The sequence below is a fragment of the Coregonus clupeaformis genome, chromosome 15 (assembly GCF_020615455.1).
Source record: "Coregonus clupeaformis isolate EN_2021a chromosome 15, ASM2061545v1, whole genome shotgun sequence".
Taxonomy (NCBI): Eukaryota; Metazoa; Chordata; class Actinopteri; order Salmoniformes; family Salmonidae; genus Coregonus; species Coregonus clupeaformis.
Genome location: NC_059206.1, coordinates 1,734,794 through 1,755,727, shown reverse-complemented (window position 1 = coordinate 1,755,727; position 20,934 = coordinate 1,734,794). Strand labels below are relative to the sequence as shown.

Genomic DNA, 20,934 nt, shown 5'->3' with positions numbered 1-20,934 from the left:
CATTTCCTCTGCATCTTGGAAGCACGCAGTGGCGCCATTGACACGCGGCCGGGCGACAGGGGATGCGCATTTGTAGTCATGGATGGATAACACACGCCAAACAGTGGTCCTTCCCTCGGAGAGAGAGAGGAGGTCTTTCTCTTGGCTTGTGGCCCGCCCATCACGCCACAGCCTTGATGTTGTGAGGATGAGGCCTTCTGAAAAACAACTTTCCAGCCTTTCCTTACAAACACCTGTTTTGAATATTGAATGGCATATTTAGTAAAGAGATGCAGGTCTATTGTTTTAGCATCATCCAAAATAAGACCATATAGCCAAAGCCTATACATAGCATGATCCTATTATTATCCATAGGCTCATCATTGTGGACAGTGGCGGATAGATCTAATGCTATGGCTTCTATTAATGAGATGTGGGCTATAAACCTACTAATACATAATGATGCATAATTGCATGTGGTCCTCTGTAGCTCAATTGGTAGAGCATGGCGCTTGTAACGCCAGGGTAGTGGGTTCGATCCCCGGGACCACCCATACGTAAAAATGTATGCACACATGACTGTTAGTCGGTTTGGATAAAAGCCTCTGCTAAATGGCATATTATGAAAATTACGTTGTGCCCCTGAGGCGCGTTTTAATATATAGGCTAGTCTTTTTTTATTCACATATCCATATGTTTCCTAATGCGCATCAAATCGTCTTACTTTCCTATAAAAACCCTCGCCACGGCGCATGTCTGTAGCCTACTGCTCTGGGCTATGGATGTTAAGGAGTATAGCCTCGCTGACCAATACATCTCTCTCTCTCTCTCTCTCTCGTGACAACTGTGACAAGTATGAGGAGATAATGAATTGGTCGAGGAGCAGTGTTTTCTCAAGAGCCCGAGCCAGCTGCCTCGGATCACCCGCGTGATAATCACCGTCCGTCCTGAAGGTAGCAAAATACAGTCTCTGTCACCACAGTGACACCGGCCTGTCCACCACGCGTAATTACAAGGATAAATGTGGGAGATGGCAAATGGACCTGTAGGTCGAAGGTTCATCATCTAGCCCGTGCATGGAGCATGGAATTACATTCTGACACAGCTAGGCCACACACACACGAGGCATAAATTGTGGCTGTTTTTGTGTGTAAAGATACATGTTGAAAAGCTTGAACAAAATATTGATTCAGAATGTTAATGGTATAGAGTTGTAGGCCTACATGTTCTAAAAGTCATACACACACACACTCACGCATGCCCGCACACACGCACACACGCAAAGTTTCTTAAAGGCCTATGGGGAGACTATATGAAGTTTATCTTGTACCCCTTGGCCTGTTGAAAGTAATGGTGCTAGTTTTGGTAATTTAACACTGAAGGGGAATTATTATTTATATAATAATAATGTTACAACACCTGATTCTCTCTCTTTCAGTAGTCATTTGTGCTGAACCACCAGTAAAATATGGAACATATGTAAAAGAAGAATACACTCTGTTGTTGGTCTGTAGGCTATATGTGAACAAAATAAAAATGTCCATGAGTCATTGTAACAGCAATTTAGATGCATTATTATTATTATTATTTTTATTATTATTTTATTTTTTAATAAACAGCAGCTGCCGACTAGTAGTTGTAGTATTAGTAGTTTATTATTATAAGGGCAGTAGCCATATTGATATTATTATTATGTGCCCACTCAAAAGGTAATAGCCGACATTGTCTATTACTTTTTGGAAATATGTTTCTTAACAAAAATGAAAATGATAGGTCTTTCAAAAACATTAAACAACTCTATAGGCTACTTCATGCACGTGGTCTAGTGTGGGCCTACATTAGGCTCATTTCTAGACCGAGACTATTACTTACTTAATAAGTTACTTTCCAGGCAAACGTGTTTTTTTGTATAACAATATTTATTCTTGTTGAAAAACAAATCGTGTAAAAAAATTATACAATACTTGCCAAAGAATGTACAATGTTTTATTACTGAAATAAGCACACACTGCATATAAATGAATTACTTTCATCTTTGTGTCTTTTCAATACACTGCAATCAAAACAGTAAAAATGTTTCAATTTGCCAAACTAAAAAAACATTGGTGTGTTTGACACAATATACATTGTTTTAGACGTGATCATTTACAAGCTGTTTCATTGAATCGATCCTGAGACGCCATAGACAGTGACTTAAACGAATCACTTCATAAACAACGAAAACGTTCGTGGAGAGAAAATTAGATTGACACTAAAATGTTATTAACATAAATATAATATATTTTTACAGCATGAATAGGCACGAATAGGCCCTAGTGTTAATATCCATCATTCAGCTGCGTGTTAACCCCCCCCCAAAAAAAACATACGAAAATAATCCTACCTTCAAAGAGGGGCGTTTTTGTTCATGTTTCTTGAAAACTTTGAAGTTAGTTTATAGAAATTAACAGCCACTAGTACCGTTCACTATTCTGTTGGGAAAGTTCTCGACCGTGTGTAAAACAGTTCCTGGGTGCACGCTCTGCGACTGGTTGGGCGACTGTGGCGCGAGGGAGGACGATAACATTGGAACAAGAGGAGAAGTCCGCGAGGCACAGTGAGAATGCGCAGGGCTCAGCGACCCCCCAATGATACTCTCAATGGAGAAGGGAGAGCGCTGGACAGGCGAGCTGGACTTGACTGCAGTCTGTATGGGTGAAGCCAGGCTGGGGCTGAGCTGGGGATAGAATCTGCTCCTGGCCAAGTCAGTGGAGGTGGGCATTAAGGACGGTGCTGGAATAATGGTCCCCGTGTGTGAATGCCTGGAATGTTGCTGCTGCTGAAACGCGAAAAGCGCAGAGTGTGTGTGGTAGGACTGCAGCTGGATACCGTAGCCGCAGCCGTAAGGTCCATAACCGTACGCAGCGGCGGGGATAAAACTGTTGTGCTCCCGCAGAAAGTCCTGCTGCTGCTGCCGTTTAAAGCGTTTCCGTCGTCTCAGAAAGCTGCCGTTATCGAACATATCTGCGGACTCCGGGTCTAGGGTCCAGTAGTTTCCCTTCCCGGGGTTCCCCGGTTCCCTCGGTATCTTGACGAAACAGTCGTTCAGGGACAAGTTGTGTCGGATCGAGTTCTGCCACGCGGGGAACTTTTCCCGGTAGTACGGGAAACGGTTGCTGATGAAATCGCAAATTTCGCTGAGGGTGAGCCGCTTCTTGGGGCTCTGAAGAATGGACATGGTGATTAAGGCGATGTACGAGTAAGGGGGCTTCACCAGGGTGTTCTTACTGGCTGGTTTGTAAGGATCCCGGGAAGAGGAGCTGTCCAGGCATGGCGGGGAGCCAGACAGCAGGTCATCGTGCATCTGCGCCACCTCGTCTACGTAAGAGCGCGTTTGGCTGTCCCCATCCTCCCCCTCGCCGACCACGTCGATGTCGGTCTCTTCCGAAAGGATGGAGGCATCCGACATCTCGGAGCTCAGAGTCATGGCTCCCGGCTGGCTGTGCAGAGGCTGCACTGTGCTGTGCGCTCCCAGAAGCTACAGCAGATAGGAAGAGGAGATGCTGCCCGTGCTACTCTGCCCTCTTCCTAGACAACTCATATGATGGAATTAGAGGAGCACGCCGGCGGTAATAGATGTCCCTTTTTCCAGCCACTTCCATATGTTTTAGGGCTTTTTTCGTTGTTCAATATTGCACCATCCGGTTGCTAGTCTGTGGAAAGACCTGAAAAAGGCCAAACCTGAATCCTAAAGAGGGCGGATCTTCCCTCGCTCTTTATACCAGAGCTCTGATCACATGGCGAAGGAACGTCACCATGGCAAATTAAGAGATGAATTTTTTTTGCAACAATTGTGTAACTGTGGACGATTTAAAAAAGTTTGGTTCTCTTTTTGGTGGTCATCTTGGTATACAAATATAGTTAATCTAAAGCTTTCATTTCAGCTAAATGTTTGGCTCAAACATAGGCCTATATCGCTACAAATAGAAGAACAAAGCCCATGCTGGTAAGACTATCCCTTATAGATCATCATCTATTGTGATAAAAAGCTGTAACATGATAGTGGAATGTTATGCTTTAAATAGCCTAAGTATTTATAAAGTTATGGATTTTAAGAAACAATGTAATAGTTCAGATAATTCATGATTTATACATCAAACTAAATTATGTGCGTTTTTAAAATAAATGCTTACAGTCGGAGTTTCATGACCCACTCTCCACGCTTCATAGTTTGCGTGATCCGGTAGTTATCTAGATTATCCGCGAGCCATTTGTAATGGAAAAGAGTCAGCTGTTAACTCGCATCAGTCACGGGTCAAGCAGAACTGCGAGCAGCTCGAGAAATAAGGGCACTGACTTTTTAGCTCTGATTGAGGGTTTTCTAAATAAGGGGGGAAAACATCAAATAAATCTGCTGTTTTGATGAGTTGATATGATTTTTGATAAGGTCGTGATGTTTACGCATATGGTACAAAATTATTTATTGGGTTATCTCGATCCTGTTATCTAGTGTACTATATTATAATTGTATCCGTGTAACAGTGTAGGCTAAAACATCCTTGCGTGATACGGCTCCGCAAAAGAGTGTGTAGACATTTCTGAATGTAGGTCTACACGTGTGTAATTGCTTAATACACAGCAACCTTTCCTATTCCTTATTCATATAAGCCTACTTTGAAACTACACCAACATAGGCCTATATGATGCTTTTTAATTAAGTAAGTAATTTGAAATATATAGAGAGTATGAAATGTAGGCCTATAACTATATTGTAAAACGGAACATTTCATGATCTGAAATGATGTTTCAAAACTACTTCCCGGTTGTGATTTTCCATTTAATCGCCTTTGCACGAGAAGTAGGCAGGAGAAGCTACACCTTATGATTTATAACATTTTCCTTCTCACCAATCTAATTTAAATTAAAGGCTATGGTTCTATATTTAATTCTACAAAACCCATTTTAACAACTCGGAGACAGTTACTTTCATGAAGTTGAATAATCTTTAGTTGAGTGAACTTGGTTCAAAATGTGACACTTACAATTTAAACTGGGACTCGCTTTGTTAGTGCACTAAAATCAAACATTATGGATGTCAGTCAAGTATAGGCTAACTCATGCATATTTTCCACAAAACTAGATGTAAGACATCTCTTGACCTCAGCGTGGAGTGAGTGACACATTATCATATCTAATCTCTCATATACCAATGTTGGGTGCATGAAACAAAAAAATCGGTAGGAAATAAAACTTTTATTGACATAAAATACGTTTTAAAAGCGCTGAAAACCTATCAAACCACCATTCGTTGATAAAGAACGTGACTTTTTGCAACAATAAAGTAGGCCTGTAGGTAAAAGTATATTTGAATCCAAATAGAATATTAATTACTGTTGTTATCACAATGTCTCCTTCTATGTCCCCCACTAGGTTATGTTAGTAAGTTCAGAAAACCTATAGACTACAAAAGTAGCCTAGACTACAACAAAAGAGCCTATATAGGACGATTAAATCCATCTGTTGTATTGTAAAGATGAGGATAAATGGGTTTAGGTCATCTTTATGTCAATAAGAAATGATCTGGCGCTTGTTGATGGCCATATAATAGCTAACCATGGTTGATTCAGAGTTGTATGATGACTTTTGTTTATTTTACTCTGGCCTATCAACAACTCTGTAGCGTTTAAATTGGACCATGCAGCACCATCTAGCGGATAAATAGTCCACACTCTCTCAACACGATGTCCACTTTGACAACTTCAGCTTTCAAAAGTTTGACAATGACAGCACTTTTGTTTTCCGTTTCGTTCTTCTGAATTTAATTTGCATACTATTTATATTACAGTACCAGTTTATCAGTTACATGCAAGCCCTTTCACACTCACAAATTAACCAATTGGCTGACAATTGCCTCAGGTCTACACCACGCCAACGGACCATTAGAACTAGAACTCTCTCAAATATACATCTCTCTCAGACAGGTCTTAATAGTATTTTTAATGACTATCGAACTAATGGTCTTTTGATTTAACTCTTCAAAAGGTAGTAAAAGAGTAAGGTAAGCCTAAGTGAATTGAATAATACATATTTTATTTATGTAAGAAAACTAGGCTATTAAAGAATCTCAGGTGATGCCGACCGTGCATGGCAAATTAATTGATATTTTTTGGAAACAAAGCCTTGTTTAATTTAATTCGTTAATAGGCCTATGCCTTTTTTAAATGATTGTTTTAGACGTGCAATAACCTAGTCTTGGAGAGGGCTACGGATAGACCCGGAGACCAAATGACCAGTCACTTTGAGATTAAATGACCAGTCACGTAAAGCGAATAATAATTAAACATTGATTCAATACATTTGATAGACTGGGTCCTGATAAGTGACACTTAAAAGTTAATGAATTATTTTTGTGCTTGACACTGACGCTCTCTGAAGATGTATCAAATGGGTTTTGCTGTATAGGGGCGGCAGGTTAAGAGCGTTGTGCCAGTAACCGAAAGGTCGCTGGTTCTAATCCCCAATCCGACTAGGTGAAAAATCTGTCTGTGCCCTTGAGCAAGGCACTTAACCCTAATTGTTCATGTAAGTCGCTCTGGATAAGAGCGTCTGCTAAATGACGTAAATGTATAGACTTACGGACTGAGGGAAAAACATTTAGCCTGTTTGCATCATGCATTTTATAAATCCTCATTCGAAATTATTTATTTGAGTTAGTTAGTAGTATAGGCATGTTTTGTAGTATAGGCATGTAATTCGTGAGCTGACGCTGGAGTCCGTCTTTAAAGCAGGGTTCGCATGTGTGGTAAACCACTTCTAAAGTGTTTATAAATTCCCCTCTGCGATCGGAGGGTGTTTCTGTGCCACGGGGTACGAAGAAAGCACTTACTGCTGAACGTAATCCCTGCCTCTCGCGCTGACAAATCCTATACATGTCACCAAAACAGTCAGTCTCTCTCCGGGGACTTGGTAGCATGTGATTAATATGTATCACATGCATAAAAGGCAAGACAATACCTGTGCAAATATTGTGCGTGCGTGCCGGTACATGTGCGTGATCAGGCCTAATGTGTAATGTTTCGTGTGTGTGTGTTTGAGAGAGAGAGAGTGAGAGAGTGAGAGAGAGAGAGAGAGAGAGAGAGAGAGAGAGAGAGAGAGAGAGAGAGAGAGAGAGAGAGAGAGAGAGAGAGAGTGCAGGGGAGAGTGAGACAAGTAAGGTAAGTTGAGAAATTTTTTAACACTTCAGCATCACACTGTCAAGGGAAATATAGTATTATTTCTAACAAAGATATCTACAGTGCCTTCAGAAAGTATTCACACCACTTGACTTTTTCCACATTTTGTGAGATTTGGTGTCACTGGCCTGCACACAATACCCCATAATGTCAAAGTGGAATTTATTAAAAATGAAAAGCTGAACTGTCTTGAGTGAATAAGTATCCAACCCCTTTGTTATGGCAAGCCTAGATACGTTCAGCAGTAAAAATGTGCTTAACAATTCACATAATAAGTTGTGTGCAATAACCTCATCTCTGTACCCCACACATGCAATTATCTGTAAGGTCCCTCAGTTGAGCAGTGAATTCAACCACAAAGAGCAGGGAGGTACATTGGTAGATGGGTGAAGAAAAAAAGAAGAAGAAAAAAAAGCAGACATTTAATATCTGTTTGAGCATGGTGAAGTCATTAATTACACTTTGGATGGTGTATCAATACACCCAGTCACTACAAAGATACAGATACTCTGCTCCCGGAGAGGAAGGAAACCGCTCAGAGATTTCACCATGAGGTCAATGGTGACTTTAAAACAGTTACAGAGTTTAATGGCTGTGACAGGAGAAAACTGATTATCAACAACATTGTAGTAACTCGACAATACTAACATAAATGACAGAGTGACAAGAAAGAAGCCTTTACACAATAAAAAATATTCCAAAACATGCATCCTGTTTGCAATAAGGCACTAAAGTAAAACTGCAAAAAATGTGGCAAAGAAACTAACTTTATGTCCTGAATACAAAGCGTTATGTTTGGGGCAAATACAATACAATACATCACTGAGTACCACTCTTCATATTTTCAAGCATGGTGGTGGCTGCATCATGTTATGGGTATGCTTGTCATCGGCAAGGACTCGGGAGTTCTTTAGGATAAAAATAAACGTAATAGAGCTAAGGACAGGCCAAATCCTAGAGGAAAACCTTGTTTAGTCTGCTTTCCAACAGACACTGGGAGAGGAAATAAACTTTCAGCAGGACAATATCCTAAAACACAAGGCCAAATATACACTGGAGTTGCTTACCAAGATGACATTGAATGTTCCTGAGTGGCCTAGTTACAGTTTTGACTTAAATCGGCTTGAAAATCTATGGCAAGACTTGAAATGGCTTTCTAGTAATGACCAACAACCAACTTGACAGAGCTTGAAGAATTTAAAAAAGAATAATGTGCAAATATTGTACAATCCAGGTGTGCAAAGCGCTTACAGACTTAACCAGAAAGAGGGGTGTGAATACTTATGTAAATGAATATATTTCTGTATTTCATTTTCAATAAATGTGCTAAAATTTCTAAAACCATGTTTTCACTTTGTCATTATGGGGTATTGTGTGTAGTTGGGTGAGACAAAATCTATTTAATCAATTTTTGAATTCAGTCTGTAACACAACAAAATGTGGAATAAGTCAAACGGGTACGAATACTTTCTAAAGGAACTGTACATATATTTTAGGATATTGTGTATCCCTGAAAATAGCTTGTCTAAAAATGTTCTCTTGGCACAACCTACCCCAGGTATGGGGTAAATTGAGCCGTGGGACAGGGTAAATTAAGCCACCTACACATTTCTGTACTGAAATAAATATTACCACTACCTTTTTAAAACCATGTTTAACTTTATTTCCCAAACACAATTCAACACAATCATAATCCCTGTTTGGTCTTTTAAGCATTTTAAGCATCATTTAACACAGGCTTCACCTAACAAACAATTTGTGCTTTTTTAAAACACTTTTAACATAGCCCAAGCCATGTTGTTACCTCATATCCCAGCGACAATGCCTTGCATTATGCCTGGGAAGAAAACACTTTAATTAGCTAAATTTGCCATTGGCTCAACTTATCCCAAGGCAAACATTTTGCCTATATTAGCCCACACAGCTACAGTACAAGGATGCACTTTCATGCTATGTTTAGGACCTCATAGTGAAGCTTATAGAGACAACCAAATTATGTATAGAACAACCTTAAAATGATCTACTTTGATTTAGATACAAGCATCATAAAACCTCTAACACAATAAATTCATTTGACTTGTTTGACTTTTCTTCATTTACATTTACATTTACATTTACGTCATTTAGCAGACGCTCTTATCCAGAGCGACTTACAAATTGGTGCATTCACCTTATAGCCAGTGGGATAACCACTTTACAATTTGTTTATTTATTTTATTTTTTTTATTTTTTTTAAATTTCTTCCTTCACAGACTCCATGAAATGATGACCTCTTCCTAAATATTTGGTCAAATGATTAATTTTGTGTATGGTTTCTTTGAAACAAGGGGGATCAACTTGCCCCTTTGACTCAACTTACCCCACTCTCCCCTACACAATGCACCATTTGCACCATATTTGTATTTATTTTTTATTTATTTTTTAAAACGACATTGTTGGTTAAGGGCTTGTAAGTAAGCATTTCACTGCAAGGTCTACACCTGTTGTATTCAGCGCATGTTGCAAATACAATTTGATTTGATTTGATTTACATCAGGCAATATTTTATATTGTCTTTGAGCTACTGTATTGTTTCGTGAATAGCCTCAGTCATAAATAGGCAACTTAACAAATACTTGTGAAAATACTTAAGATTGTGTCTGTTGGGACAAAATGAACATTGCAAATTTTGATCTGGTAATGTAGTGGCGATTAAGAAACACTATAGGCAAAGGTTGAGAGCTACATTTTTGTGTTCTCATTACCATGGGAGTTTTGTACTGTACTGGACTTTTTTTTTTTACTTTGAAAATTCCATGAACAGGTATATTAGTTGCCAGTGTGTAAACATATAGGCCTACTGTAATTGCATTGTAACAGGCTTTAGATATGGGATCCAAGTTTTAGGCTGAATTAAAAATATAATTTCATTCCACGTGTAGGCTAGGCTTGGTCTGGCCTATGGTGGCACTTTCCACTTTGTTCTCAGCCACAGAATGAGAAGGCCAATCTTACAATATGACTGAGAATGCAGGGTGTAATGTGCAGCTGATCACATCATAGCCATTCCTTCTATAATTCCTTCTAACTAAGATGAACAAGTGAAAGGTAGGGCTAGGCCTACTCAACGGACTCATTAGCTACAGTTCTATTCGACTCTTTCACTGATTAGTAATTATAATCTATTCATAATATCAAATCAAAATCAAATCAAATCAAATTTTATTGGCCACATGCGCCGAATACAACAGGTGCAGACATTACAGTGAAATGCTTACTTACAGCCCTTAACCAACAGTGCATTTATTTTTAATAAAAAAGTCAAATAAAACAACTACAAAAAAGAGTTGAGAAAAAAAGAGCAGAAGTAAAATAAAATAACAGTAGGGAGGCTATATATACAGGGGGGTACCGGTGCAGAGTCAATGTGCGGGGGCACCGGCTAGTTGAGCTAGTTGAAGTAATATGTACATGTGGGTAGAGTTAAAGTGACTATGCATAAATAATTAACAGAGTAGCAGCAGCGTAAAAAGATGGGGTGGGGGGTGCGGGTGGGGGGGCAGTGCAAATAGTCCGGGTAGCCATGATTAGCTGTTCAGGAGTCTTATGGCTTGGAGGTAGAAGCTGTTGAGAAGTCTTTTGGACCTAGCCTTGCTCAGTCCTCTTTTTTTTCCTGTAGTCCACAATCATCTCCTTTGTCTTGGTCACGTTGAGGGAGAGGTTGTTATCCTGGCACCACACTGCCAGGTCTCTGTCCTCCTCCCTATAGGCTGTTGTGTCGTCTGTTGTGTCGTCTGCAAACTTAATGATGGTGTTGGAGTCGTGCCTGGCCATGCAGTCATGGGTGAACAGGGAGTACAGGAGGGGACTGAGCACGCACCCCTGAGGGGCCCCCGTGTTGAGGATCAGTGTGGCAGATGTGTTGTTACCTACCCTTACCACCTGGGGGCGGCCCGTCAGGAAGTCCAGGATCCAGTTGCAGAGGGAGGTGTTTAGTCCCAGAATCCCTAGCTTAGTGATGAGCTTTGAGGGCACTATGGTGTTTAATGCTGAGCTGTAGTCAATGAATAGCATTTTTATATAAACGCTTGCTATTCAATGTAGTCAAACGAATAATATAAGTTTTGTATTGGTGAGGGCAGGACAGCGCACTCTCTTGGTCTTTTAGTCAGAGATAGGGCCATTTCTACTGGTCCATCGGCCCCTCTCGCCGTTGCACCTCTGCCCGCACGTCACTTCCTCCAGCCTCTTTCGCTTCCATCTTGCTCACCGCGTGTGCGCGCTGCTAGTGTGCAGGTCAGTTAGGAGCTCTAAAATACCTTATTGCCTGCACTGTTTCTGCCATTCTCCCAACGACACAAGGTAAACAATATCCTTGGTTATCAGACCGGTGAAAATCTTGGAGTTTGAACTCACGGGGACTTGGTAAACGAGTGTAGAGTTGGGAGGTGGAGTCTGACTCACAGGCCCCATACCAGCTAATCGAATTTAGCAATCTTTCTAACGTTGGCCAACCTGTTAGCCTGGTATCTATAGCCAGCAGCGGCAAAAGGCCCGTTAACTAAATCGTTTAATATCTGGCTTTTACTTATCAGTGGTCATCGTCAATCCCTCAAATGGTTGTAGATATTTAGCAGGCGTGTCGATGGCCAAGATTGTGCATTTTATCCCCGTATTCCGCTCTTAACTTTTTCGTTTAGGTAGGTAGTTCGCGAACGTTAGTATTAGCTAACCGTTGTAACGACCTATTATTAACCAGCTAACTTGTTAGCTAGCGCCAATATCTGGACAGAAATTGGTTCATAGTCTGTCTAGCAGACAAATGACAACTAGGTAACGTTAGGTACAGTTAATCAATTTGTGATCCGTCTGTCATTAACTTACTAGGAAACATCGAATCGTTTGTTTTGGTTGCAGGTCTGTGTCTAGGAAGCGTCTAACTTTTTTATGTTCTACTTCTACCGTAATTATGTAGCTAACGTTAGCTAGTTAATGGCAGCTGCTAGATGATACTGTACTGCTCAACAGGACATACCGCAGCTTTGCCTTCTCAACCATAGTCTTGATTTACTGGTTTTGGGGTGTTTGATACTTTACGTTAACAGAACTAGTACTCACTTGCCTAGGCGTGTGCCTACCAACTTGTATTTTATGACACAATTAAGATAGCTAGGCTACATGTACTTATGTAGTGATGTTTGTAGTTAATATACTTAAATACAGGCCTAGCTAGTTAAGTGAGGCAGGGTTTACAAACGGTTTTCAAAATGTAATGTTGGATAACCAGAAACAAAAGGACAATTATAGATGCAGTGATATATAACTCAACACCTACCGTGTCTATTTCAGATGAAAGAAATAATAATGAATCAAGAAAAACTTGCCAAACTTCAGGCACAAGTCCGCATCGGCGGCAAGGTAAGAAGCTGTTCACATCAATCAATTGTTTCTTCACCGAGTGAATGTTTACACAAATATGTCAATATGAAGCTCATGTCTCACACGTGTTAAAAGATCAGGTACTTGAATCTATCTTTTCTCTTTTACAGGGCACTGCTCGCAGAAAGAAGAAGGTTGTGCACAGAACAGCAACTGCAGATGACAAGAAACTTCAGTTCTCCCTAAAGAAACTAGGAGTCAACAACATCTCTGGCATCGAAGAGGTAAGGTCTGGTCCTCTCTCCCTCTGTAACCATCCCTTTTTAAATGGATGTTGGAGTACTTTAATTGATATGAAAATTAAATTGGAACCCACTGATTTATTTGAGAGCAAAGGAGGGTTCATTTCAAGGCACACTTTAGCTAGCTGCCACCTTTAAGTCTTCAGAAAGGGAGGTGTCTATTCTTTCAGATTGTAAGTCTATAACTACGAGTAAAATCGCATAACCATTCTCGTTTCTCCTCTGTTCCTCGCAGGTGAACATGTTCACAAACCAGGGGACAGTGATCCACTTCAACAACCCCAAAGTGCAGGCCTCCCTGGCAGCCAACACCTTCACCATCACTGGCCACGCCGAGACCAAGCAGCTGACAGAGATGCTCCCCAGCATCCTCAACCAGCTGGGAGCAGACAGTCTGACTAGCCTCCGGAGACTGGCCGAGGCTCTTCCCAAACAGGGTACGTGGGGCCGAGGGAGGGAGTGAGATGGGAAGGGGGACTGGTTCTAATGGTTCAGGAGACTGGCCGAGGCTCTGCCCAAACAGGGTACGTGGGGCTGGGGGAGGTAGCCGGATGGGGAGGTAGTACTGGCCGAGGGTCTGCCCAAACAGGGTACATGTGTCTAGGGAGTGGGTAGGGTATGGATACTGGGATGTATTCACTAGGAAGCAATTGAAATGGGGAGGGACCTACCTGAATTTGTCCAATATAAACTTGTTTTCATTGCAAAATGTTTTCAGTTTGGAGTAAATGTTTTCAGTTACACTTTTTGCTACAGAAGCAGACTAATGGCTCAGGAGAGTCTGTTTTTAGGGGAAATATTGCCTGTGTTTTGGTTTTTGAAGGGCAGCACTTTTGTTGTCACTTTGTTTTTATATATTTGAGAAGGGGCATGTTTTTGTTTCAAGGCCATGCATTTTATTGACATTTCAACAGGCTTTACCTAATCTGTTTGACTTGGCCACAAGTAGTAGAGACATTGCTTTAGCGTAAGTGTGTGAGGAGGTGGATTGGTAATAAAAAACAGACAGAAATGCACAGTAGCAATCTCTGAAAGTTTTGGGATGGGGGGGATTTGAGGTAGGGCTGGAGGGTCTTGCATTGATTTTGAGCACTGGGCAGGCACTGACATTGTAATAGAAATGCCATTTGTTTAGACAGACTATTTTATATTCGTAATGATTAAGTATTGGATACAACTTACTGAAGACCAGAGGCATTTGTACATAGCTCTGCAACAGGTTCGTAACATCTCTTATTTCTTCCCCACAGCTGGAGATGGAAAAGCACCAATCGCCCCCATAGAGGAAGAGGATGATGATGTTCCAGGTGGGTCATGAACAGCCATCTCACAGTTAAGAGGTCATGATTGTTTGAGTTTACATCCCTGGTGTTACCCAAAAGTATGACTTTTCTGTTTCCATCTACGTGGGCTGGCACCCATGTCTCACTGGGCCATGGCTTCGGCGGACATGCTGTGACTTTGTGCCAAGGCCAGGCCACTGGTACTTTTCATTTGGCATTTACATAACAATGGCCAACAGTGAACTTAAACACCTTCTCACAAAGCAACTGTCTTGATGATGCAGATGTTGTTGATTCTGCTCACCACAAGTCTTAAGTGTCACACTCCTGATGGAAACACAATTACACTAGAGCTTTCATTAACATAAAACACTGACACTGGTTTGGGGTAAAGGCGTCAGCATGCTTCAGTTCGGCTGAAGGCCCAAATGAGGGTGCTCGCGGACTCCCTGAAAAGACTATCGCTTGTAAAACGAGAAAAGATCTGCAATAGTACTGCTTGTCCATTTTGAGAAGCCTCAAAATAGTCAGAATTAATCTAAGATAACTCAAGAAATCTGTCATTAAATTTGACGTTTTTGACGAGATCTTAGTCGTGGAATTTTACATCTAACTAAGATGTTTGATGCAGTATTTCTCAATGAACAAATTTGCATGAAAAATAATCCCTACTATTGACCAATCACGGACGAAGGGGCGTAAACTTCAGCTACCGATTTCGGCTTGAATCCAGGAAAAAATGTAGTGTGCCCAAACAGCTGAAAAAAACCTCACCGAAGTCCAAAACGAACAAAAACGTCTCAATGTTGTCATAACTTTTCCAAACTGTTTTGGCTGGGAAGCATGCGGATGCCTTTAGTCTTAGATTGAAGTGCCGTAATAGTGACATTGTGTGCGGAAAATATCACACCAGCCTCTTGCAGTTGATTTGATGCGATCCCACTCCCACCCTCTTGGCATGGATGAACACATCTCCAGTTATTGATAATTTTTCCTCCTTCCTTATTTGAACGTGACCATAGGGATTGTGTAGGTATCTTCAACAATGGCTTTTTGTCCTAGACACTTGTAAGACCTTACTGTGCCCAACTCCTGAGTGGCGCAGTGGTCTAAGGCACTGCATCGCAGTGCTAACTGTGCCACTAGAGATCCTGGTTCGAATCCAGGCTCTGTCGCAGCCGGCCGCGACCGGGAGACTCATGGGCGGCGCACAATTGGCCCAGCGTTGTCTAGGGTAGGGGAGGGAATGGCCGGCAGGGATGTAGCTCAGTTGATAGAGCATGGCGTTTGCAATGCCAGGGTTGTGGGTTCGATTCCCACGGGGGGCCAGTATAAAACAAATATGTAATCACTAACTGTAAGTCGCTCTGGATAAGAGCGTCTGCTAAATGACTAAAATGTAATGTAAATGTAATGTAAATGTCTCCACAACAACCACGTGTAGTGTTATTTATACTTTCTCCTATGTCTGTGACTACAGAATAAGTTACATCTGGGCTTGTATTTTCCCTCGGATAATAGAACCGTGGCAGGTTTGCTTACTTTTGTGACGTGAAGGGGGTCATGCTAAGGGGATCTAACAATGACTGAAGAATTGATGGTGATTGGAGTCGGGGTGGTGGGTTTAGTGTTTGAAACGTTTGTTGTTTGAGTTCTGAAAGCACAGTTCGCTTTTTTTGTGGAGAAAACGGGTCCAAACACATCAGGTTGCCATTACAATTACCCATGGCTTTTCCCAGGGCTCTCTTTTTCTCGTAACCCAACGTTTTCACAAATGTAACAAACAATTACTCTCATTCAGCGTAAGGAGCGGTTGAAGCCCGATGACACAGGGTTAACGGTCTATGCCGTCATGTCATTACCGGAGTTTAGTTTCCCTATGTGTCCCCCCCCCACACACACACTTAAAATTATATTCAGACCTTTAGAATTGTTTCCATTATAACTCTCGACCCCTCAGCCAAATATGAACCGGACAGATTTATCAGATTATTGAACAAATGGGACCCTCCTTTTGATCCTCAGTGCCATGATTTTTACAGCTGTTTTCTGGTGTTCTGTGGGGCTCCCTCTTGCAGAGCGAGACTCGTTCTCAGAGTGTAGAGGGAGAGCTGATGGGGGGGTCATTTAGCAGACGCTCTTATCCAGAGCGATTTACAGTTAGTGAGTGCATTTTTTTAGGAGTATAAATTATACCTGGGATCATGTTTCAGATAAACACTTAATTTTTCCTTAAGTGGACTGAGACCAGTAGAAAGACAGATGGAGGCATGTATGTTTGGAGAGAGTACTGCCTGTGTCTTACCCTGACTGACATGTAACTTACTGACCGTTGGCTTGTTGTTTCAGATTTGGTGGAGAATTTTGACGAGGCTTCCAAGGATGAGGCAAACTAAAGGAAACAACCGACCTTCAGGAGAGTCTCAACAGGACTTGACTAGGCCGTGGGGGTGGGGTGGGCACAAGGCGTTATTTTTTCTTTCTTGCCACCCGATTCTCCAAATGCTATTTTGTGCACTGGTGTCCGTGTCCAGTTTGAGAGTCAGTGAGAGATTGTATGTACGTTACTGTACGTCCCTCTTAGGTTCGAGGTCTTCTCTTCAGCAGTTTCCTCCATGTTACTGAACCTGATTTCTTTGCAGTCTTACTGAAACCATAATATCTGGAATAAACATTTTGCTATTGTCAACTAAGAGAATATTGGCGTTTTATCTGATTACTTGAAATAAGGGGACAAAGGTGGTTCCGCTTATCAGTTGTGTATTTTAAACTAACATAAATCTGCCTCTGTACCTTTTTAGTTGCGCCCTAAAGCCAGGATTCAATCTAAGGCATGCTATAGAGCAGCACACTGGACAGACGACAATGTGACCTTTTAAAGATTAATAATATAATTTATGCTTGAGCCGACATGGTTTATGCTTGACCGTGAATGCTATCTTGGCGAATGTTGGGGAAATTACACTACATGGCCAAAAGTATGTGACTATTTCAGCAACACCCGTTGCTAACAGGTATATAAAATTGAGCACACAGCTATGCAATCTCCATAGACAAACATTGGCAGTAGAATATTCCATTTTATTTGGAATGGCAAGCCAGACAAAATTAAACGGGCCTATTTATATAATGAATATGAATTCTGAGGACAGAAATTATTAAATATTAAAGCATTAGACCTATCACTAAAAGCTTCAGTCATACAAAAGTTATACTTAAATCCGAACTGGTTCTCTAGCAAATTAGTAAGATTGTCTCACCCTATGTTCAAGAACAGCCCTTTTCCCTTTATTCAGATTACAACCACTCACTTTCAGTTATTTGAAAAGGAAATCATCTCCCAAATATCACTATTTCTAAAACAAGCCATAGAAAGTTGGTTTCAATTGAAACCTCCAGAAACGACAGAACAAATAATGCAACAAATATTGTGGTTAAACTCAAATATACTAATTGACAAAAAAAACTTTTTTTTTTTTGACAATGTTTAAAAAATGTATAATCTTTGTAAATAATATCATCGGTAGGACTGGAGTTATGTCACACATGCAGCTAACAAAAACATATGGAAATGTCTGCTCTACCCAAAATTACAACCAAATAATTGCAGCCTTACCGCAAAAATGGAAGAGGAAAGTGGAAGGGGGAGAAAGTAAGGAACTTGTCTGTCTGCCTTGCATTAAATAACATAATTGGTTAAAGAAAACTGTGATAAATAAAAAAGAATACCAGTTTAATTTAAGGACCAAAGGATTGACAGCCGTCTCATACAAATTGCAAAATAGTTGAAGACTTTTGACGTACCGATCCCATGGCATAGTGTTTATGAATTGATACACAAAACGACACCGGATTCAAAATTTAGAATCTTTCAATTTAAATTATTATATAAAAAGTCTTGCTACCAATATAATGTTATTTATATGGGGGATACAATCTTCCCAGCTCTGCAGATTTTGCTGCGAAGAGACAGAATCATTAGATCATTTGTTTTGGTACTGTCCATTTGTAGCTTGTTTTTGGACACAGGTCCAGGAATGGCTAAAGGATTGCAATATTTACCTGGAGCTAACCTTGCAGATAGCATTACTGGGTGATCTAAAAAGTCATAGTCAATCGATCAATAATATAATACTTTTAGCAAAAATGTTTATTTTCAATTTACAATCTGTAGAAACAATGAGAATAGAAAGGTTCAGAACTTTTGTAAAACATCACAGTACAGTTGAAAAATATATGGCAAATATAAATCCTATATGGATGGTGTTAAAAGATAGATGGGAGGTGTTGAATGGAGTTGAAGGATAACAACTAACAAATAATAACAAGATGACTAATAATGTAAGCATACTGTGTCCATAATAAGTATATAGGTTGTAGGTTGGGAGCTTTTGTGAAAGAGCACAGTTAAAAAGATATGGCATATAGAAGCAAACCGGATGGACATCATGAAAATGATCGGAGAGGTTGAGCGTGGAAGTTCAGGAGAAAAAACTAACAAAATAGAATTATTGTAAAATTGGCTGTGTCCATAAAATGTATATAGTAAGTATAAGCTGGAAGTAGAGGCCTAAGCATTATTGTTCACTAGTTTACTCCAATTAGGGAAAGGGTGGTGGGGTTGGAATGTAATAAAGGGGAATATATATATTTTTTAAAGGATATGTATATGTGTATATATGCAGACAATTACATTCATGGAAGTTACAATCTATCTGCAATATTAAGCTGATCTACCCCCTAAAAAAATATATATATATATATATTGGCAGTAGAATGGCCCGTACTGAAGAGCTCAGTGACTTTAAACATGGCACTGTCATAAGATGCCACCTTTCCAACAAGTCAGTTCGTCAAATTTCTGCCCTGCTACATTTACATTTACGTCATTTAGCAGACGCTCTTATCCAGAGCGACTTACAGTTAGTGCATACATTATTCATTTTTATTTTCATACTGGCCCCCCGTGGGAATCGAACCCACAAGCAAGCGCCATGCTCTACCAACTGAGCTACACGGGGCCTTCCCAGAAGAGTGGAGGCTGTTACAGCAGCAAAGGGGGGACCAACTCCATATTAATGCCCATGATTTTGAAATGGGATGTTCGACGAGCAGGGGTCCACATTTAGCCATGTAGTGTACCTTCAAAAGGCCCTTTGTCATCTGTCCAAACGACTTGTACAAATACATGGGGCATCTGTGCACTACACTTGGTGAAAGTGATAATCCACCCCAAACCACTAATTCGTATGATTAATAGTGTTAAATACCACTGTGAAAACATTTTTTTTTTCGTGAAATGTTTAATTTTGTCGTTATTATATTGGTAGCAACAAAGTCATAGAAATCTTTTGCAGCTCAAGTCGACTACAAAACCCTCAATGCATTGCTCTCTCTCTGGGGTGGCTACCTAGCTAATGTAGCTACACTCTATAATACCAAAATCAATATCAGCATGTTATGTAGCTAGCTAGCTAGATGGCTGTATAATCGCCTAAACAAATTTAGGAGTATCTAAAGAGTTCAATTTACAGTTTGTCTCTGGCCAGAGTGAGTGCAGAGTACGTTGCTATGGCAACAACGGTCCATTTACACTTTTCCCACAGCGCGCATTGCGAGATTGTACTTGAAGGAGAAACTAAATTGAATCATTTAGGACAGTTTAGATTGAGCACATCTAAGCGTAATGTATAGTTTGTCATGATATAAACGGATGGGTGTGTTCTAGACAAATATGCCCATACCATATATTGACTGATTTTACGATCTGGAGTGCAGGTAATTGTTTTATAAGCGTTATGAAATGTAATAGCCACAGAGTTTCTAAACCCAGAGGCGCAACATCACGAGACTTCCGGGAACGCTTGTCAAGCAGACCAGTCCGGGGTTTGAGAAGTCAATGAGAGAATTGAAACATTCTTCCTTAGTTAATTTTCTCAATCTGAAGCAGAACCTAGATTCGAGACAATGTCTTAAGTATTTAAACATGTTATTACTCCAACCTCGGTAAAGTGACAAACTGACATGTTTTAATTTTCGTAAAAAACTACTTTATGTCGGAGATGGCAGCTCTGCTTTTAGCTCCTAAGCAACTTTGTTTTGTTAGATACTACTGCACTGTTGGAGCTAGGAACACAAGCATTTCGCTACACCCGCAATAACATCTGCAAAATATGTGCATGTGGCCAATAAAATTAGATTTGAGTGCCTTTGACTTGATGGCGGGCACATGCGCGAGGGGACCACCCAATGACGTATTTCTGCGCATGCGTTTAGCTAGCCCAACAACTACAAGTGGTATCCAGGATTTTATTGGAGAAGCAGTTTCTGCTCATCTTCTTACTGTACTGTCTTTGTTGTAGCAATGACGCGTTCCTACACAATTTCCTGATTTCACACACAGACCACTTAGAAGTTAAATCATGGGGAAAGTTATTTTACCCACTGATAGGAACAAAGGCTTTCACCAAATTGACAGGAGTTTTATGATTTTTATTTATGGGGGTGGATTATCCTTCTTAAGATGGTTTACAATGTTAATGAAAACAGTGATTTAAAAACAAGTGTTTATTTACAATAACAAAAAAGCAGCACCAGCAATATTTTGAACACTTATGTACCCTTGGATGGTATGTTAAAGACCCAGTGCAGGCAGAAACATGATTTTCCTATGTTTTGTATATCTTTCCACATTGAGGTTGGAATAATACTGTGTAAATGATGCCATTTTCGTGTAAGAGTTGTTTGAAAAGACTGTCTGAAATTTCAGCCTGTTTTGGTGGGATGGAGTTTTGGCCTGCC

At 40.5% G+C, this 20,934-nt stretch overlaps 2 protein-coding genes across 3 annotated transcripts; one reads left to right on the top strand and one right to left on the bottom strand.

The window, feature by feature from the left end:
- Window positions 1–2,332: 2,332 nt before the first annotated feature.
- LOC121583215 (forkhead box protein D1-like) lies at window positions 2,333–4,138 on the bottom strand. The gene has a single exon (XM_041899409.2). The coding sequence runs from the start codon at window positions 3,443–3,445 to the stop codon at window positions 2,423–2,425; it is 1,023 nt and encodes a 340-aa protein (XP_041755343.1). The 5' UTR covers window positions 3,446–4,138; the 3' UTR covers window positions 2,333–2,422.
- A 7,221-nt stretch (window positions 4,139–11,359) lies between these two features.
- On the top strand, window positions 11,360–16,831 carry LOC121582155 (transcription factor BTF3). Of its 2 annotated transcripts, none has more exons than XM_041897774.2 (6): window positions 11,360–11,465; window positions 12,519–12,587; window positions 12,719–12,832; window positions 13,086–13,287; window positions 14,101–14,157; window positions 16,483–16,831. In XM_041897774.2, exons 2-6 carry the CDS (start codon window positions 12,519–12,521, stop codon window positions 16,527–16,529), a joined length of 489 nt encoding a protein of 162 aa, XP_041753708.1. In that variant the 5' UTR covers window positions 11,360–11,465; the 3' UTR covers window positions 16,530–16,831. The 2 variants fall into 2 exon arrangements, with proteins under 2 accessions (XP_041753708.1, XP_041753709.1); XM_041897775.2 differs by having other exon boundaries at window positions 11,412–11,531.
- Window positions 16,832–20,934: the final 4,103 nt, after the last annotated feature.